Source organism: Pteronotus mesoamericanus, unplaced genomic scaffold (assembly GCF_021234165.1).
Source record: "Pteronotus mesoamericanus isolate MK-2021 breed Mesoamerican mustached bat unplaced genomic scaffold, CSHL_Meso_final scaffold_83, whole genome shotgun sequence".
Taxonomy (NCBI): domain Eukaryota; kingdom Metazoa; phylum Chordata; class Mammalia; order Chiroptera; family Mormoopidae; genus Pteronotus; species Pteronotus mesoamericanus.
This window is the reverse complement of record NW_026555328.1, coordinates 2,205,303-2,209,673: the sequence shown is the minus strand read 5'-3', so window position 1 is coordinate 2,209,673 and position 4,371 is coordinate 2,205,303. Positions and strand designations below refer to the sequence as shown.

The following is a 4,371-nucleotide window of genomic DNA, read 5'->3' as shown; positions in this document are numbered from 1 at the left end:
TGGAGGTCAAGCTGTTGTCTGAGGTATCATTGGCAAATATGTTTTCTCATACAGTAGGTTTCCTTTTCATTTTGCTGATGTTTTCTTTAGCTGTGAATAAGCTTTTTAGTTTGATATAGTCCCTTTGTTTAGTCTTTCCTTTATATCCTTTGCCCTAGGGGACATGTCATTGAGAATATTGCTGCATGAGATACGTTAAATTTTCCTGCCTAAGTCCTCCCCTAGGACTTTTATGGTGTCACAACTTATATATAAGTCTTTTATTCATCCTGAGTTTATTTTGGTGTATGGTGTAAGTTGGTGGTCCAGTTTCATTATTTTGCATGTCCCTGTCCAGATCTCCCAACAGCATTTATTGAAGAGGCTATTTTTACTCCTTTTTACGCAACTGCTCTCTTTGTAAATTATTAATTGACCTTAGAGACATGAGTTTCTTTCTGGGCTCTCTATTCTGTTCCACTGATGTATGTGTCTGTTCTTATGCCAGCCAGACTGTTTTGATTACAGTGGCCTTGTAATATAGTTTGATATCAGGTATTGTGATCCCTCCTACTTTGTCCTTCTTTATCAAAATTGTTGAGGCTATTCAAGGTCATTATAAATTAATCCATGAACATGGTGTATACTTCCATTTATTTGTGCCTTCTTAATTTCTTCAGTGTTCTGTAGTTTCCTGAGTACATGTCTTTAACCTCCTTGGTTAAGTTTATTCTTAGGTACTTTATTTTTCTTGTTGCTCTAGTAAATGGGTTTTCCCCCCTAATTTCTGTTTCTGATATTTCATTGTTGGTGTACAAAAAATGCCTTCAATTTCTGAATATTGACTTTGTGTCCAGTTGTTCTGCCAAATTCATTTATTAGGTAAAGTGTTTTTTTTGCATGTGTGGCATCTTTAAGGTTTTCTATGTATACTATCATTATTTGTGAATAATAGCAGCTTTACTTCCTCCTTTCCAATTTGGATGCCTTTTGTTTCTCTTTCTAGTCTGATCGCTGTGACTAGAACTCCAATATTATGTTGTATAGAAGTGGTAAAAGTGGACAACCTGTCTTGTTTCTGATCTTAGGGGGAAAGCTTAGTTTTTGCCCATTGAGTACAATGGTGGCTGTAGGTTTCTCATATATGGCCTCTATTATGTTCAGGTATGGGTAGCATGGATATTTTAATGATTTTAAGGAAGAGCATGTTAGCTCTTCCTGTCAATGAAAACTGTATGTGCTTCCACTTATTTGTATCTTCTTAAACTTCTTTCATCAATGTCTTACAATTTTCTGAGTACATAAATTACAAGGTATTCTTGCAAAAGCAGTTACACATACCAAACAGTAAAGTGGTTTCCAGGGGCACTGGGTAGGAGAAGGAACCGACTACCAACAGCCTTGTGCTTTTGCATACGTGATGGAAATGTTCTATTATCTTGATTCTAGTAGTAGTTACATAACCATACATATTTGACCAAATTCTTAGAACTGTATACAAAAACAAATGTGTGGATCTTACTGTTTCTAAGTTATATATTTAGAAAATTTTAAAAAGGAAAAATAATAAATAATTCCAAAACATCATGCATACTCACTATGCAGTCAGACCCCCCATAGGCAGTTTAATTTTTCCTCCCTTAAGTAGATGAGATGAGGAGCTGTGGATGCTCTCATGAGGCACGTTCCCTGAGAGCTCCCTATCTCTATAAATTACTCCAGGCTCCCTTGCATTCACCTCTGAAATACCAACAACACTCTACATCATATAATTTTAGAGGGACCAGACTGCATGCTGGATTCTTTGATAGCCATGCATTTATCTGAATGATAATAGTTGTCTTTAAATATAGGCTTTCTGTCTACTGAAGAATTTCTATAAACCTGCAACCATGGCCAAGAAAATCACCTGAAGATAAAAATTGTATATTGAGTGACTTTTAAATGGTACATGTTTACTCAGTTGTTTTATACACTTTCCCTCATCTGGTCTTTATAGACACAATCTTGTAAATTATGTGGAGAAGTAATTTCATTGTGTTTATTTTACAGATAAAGAGAAGGTAAAAGACTCTTCCAAGAACACAGTAAGAATTCATGGTGGATTTGGGGCTTGAGCCCAGGGTTATGGGTCCTTGTTAGTGTTTTCTCCTCTGTCTTTCTCTGTCTTGGAGAACTTGGAACCTTTTGATCCCTCCAAAAATATAGCTTGCTTATCCTTATTTGTTCATTATTTTATGGCTGAATCTCTAAATTCATACTCACTATCCAGGATTGGCTGCCCTCCTCTTCAAGGAGTAAGGTAAGCTAATTATTCCATATACATTATTAATGAAGCTATAAACTATGAGTCATTTGAGCACAAAAACAAATGTTGTGAACTTTTAAAAAATAGTGAGTTGAGCCTGGAGTACAAATGTCAAAACTGCCATTACTGAGGATCTTAATGATACTTAACAAAATATCCTGCTGCTTCCATGAAGAAGATGAATAGAAAACAAAACAAAACAAAACAAAAAGATTGGGTAGGGTGGTAAATTCATATTGTTCACTAGTAATTTGTCTCCTACTGGAGGTTAAACAAAAAAGCTTAAGTGTGAAGTGACCATTCTTTAAACTACAAAGGAAACTAAATGAATTAACAGGATTCAGCTGTAGTTCAACCTTTCCTCCATTCTATCATTTTTATTATTACTGGCACCTTTAAATATGCTGGCAGTAGGGCAGCTAACTGCACACAGAATTTGATTGGATTGAAACTCATTTTCAATCTTGAATCTATTTCATGCCGGTTATATAACTGTAGAATATCACATAACTTCTCAAATTCTAAATTTTTAGTGGTAAAATAAAAATAATAATACTGCCTATTGTATACACACATTCATATGTAAAGCTCTTATGTTAGATCAAGATAATTTTGAAGAACAAATTAATGAAATAATGCACCTGGTATTTTTACATTTTAATGTCATTGCAATTTTCTTTTTGCTAGTCACTATTTCTCTTTATTTCTCACTGCTACTGGACATCTCATGATTCCCAAACAGCACTGATGGAGAACAAGACAGAAGTGACACATTTCATCCTCCTTGGGATAACCAATGTCCCAGAACTGCAGATCCCCCTCTTGATCACGTTCACTCTCATTTATCTCATCAATGTGGTTGGGAACCTGGGGATGATTGTGTTGATTCTCTTGGACTCTCATCTCCACACTCCCATGTACTTTTTCCTCAGTAACCTGTCTCTGGTGGACTTTGCTTACTCCTCGGCTGTCACTCCCAAAGTCATGGCTGGGTTACTTATAGACAATAAGGTCATCTCCTACAATGCATGTGCTGCTCAGATGTTCTTTTTTGTAGCCTTTGCCACTGTGGAAAATTACCTCTTGGCCTCGATGGCCTATGACCGCTATGCGGCAGTGTGCAAACCCCTGCATTACACCACCACCATGACGACAAGTGTGTGCGCGCGTCTGGTCATGGGCTCCTACGTCTGTGGTTTCCTGAATGCTTCCTTCCATGTTGGGGACATATTCAGCCTTTGCTTTTGTAAGTCTAATCTGGTCCATCACTTTTTCTGTGATGTTCCAGCTGTCATGGCTCTCTCTTGCTCAGATACACACACGAGTGAGGTGTCTCTTGTTTTTCTGTCAAGCTTTAATGTTTTTTTTGCTGTCCTGGTTATATTGATTTCCTACCTATTCATATTGGTCACCATCTTGAAGATGCACTCATCTTCAGGGCATCAGAAGGCTTTGTCCACCTGTGCATCTCACCTCACTACAGTCTCTGTCTTCTATGGAACAATCATCTTCATGTACTTACAGCCCAGCTCCAATCATTCAATGGACACAGACAAGGCAGCCTCTGTGTTCTATTCTATGGTCATCCCCATGCTGAATCCAGTGGTCTATAGCCTGAGGAACAAGGAGGTCAAGAGTGCATTCAAGAAGGTGATTGAAAAGGCAAATTTTTCTACAGGATTGGGTTTTTAACCTTGTAGTATGCACAATAACATTGTTTAATGTGTCTCAGGCTTTTCCCATGCAATAAATTACTTTTTAAGCCCCACTGCCTTTAATTCCTGAGATGACATCCTTATCTTTTCCACAGATTTTGTCTAGTAAAAAGAAAACATTCAGAAATGTAATACCTGAATGAGGATGGTTAAGGAAAAACATTAGAAATTTTGGGACCTGCTCGTCAAATGTTACTGCTGATATTTTGTTTGTTCACTTGTTCCACTTACATTTTCTCTACCACATGCCAATGCAAACATACATGTTAAATGGGGACACAAATGAATCATTGAACAAAGACACTTGTTTGTGCTCCATGTGGGCACTTTCATTGGAGTGGGAAATCTGTCAAAAGTAAACAAAGTGTT

The 4,371-nt window shown here is 37.1% G+C and overlaps 1 protein-coding gene across 1 annotated transcript; it reads left to right on the top strand.

Moving 5' to 3' along the window:
* Positions 1-3,034: 3,034 nt before the first annotated feature.
* On the top strand, positions 3,035-3,979 carry LOC129062734 (olfactory receptor 5B2-like). Its single transcript, XM_054563766.1, has one exon. It carries the CDS (start codon positions 3,035-3,037, stop codon positions 3,977-3,979), a length of 945 nt encoding a protein of 314 aa, XP_054419741.1.
* Positions 3,980-4,371: the final 392 nt, after the last annotated feature.

What these genes read in the sequence shown, in the direction of transcription:
- LOC129062734 (XM_054563766.1), top strand. Translation starts at nt 3,035, where the DNA reads ATGGAGAACAAGACAGAAGTGACACATTTCATCCTCCTTGGGATAACC.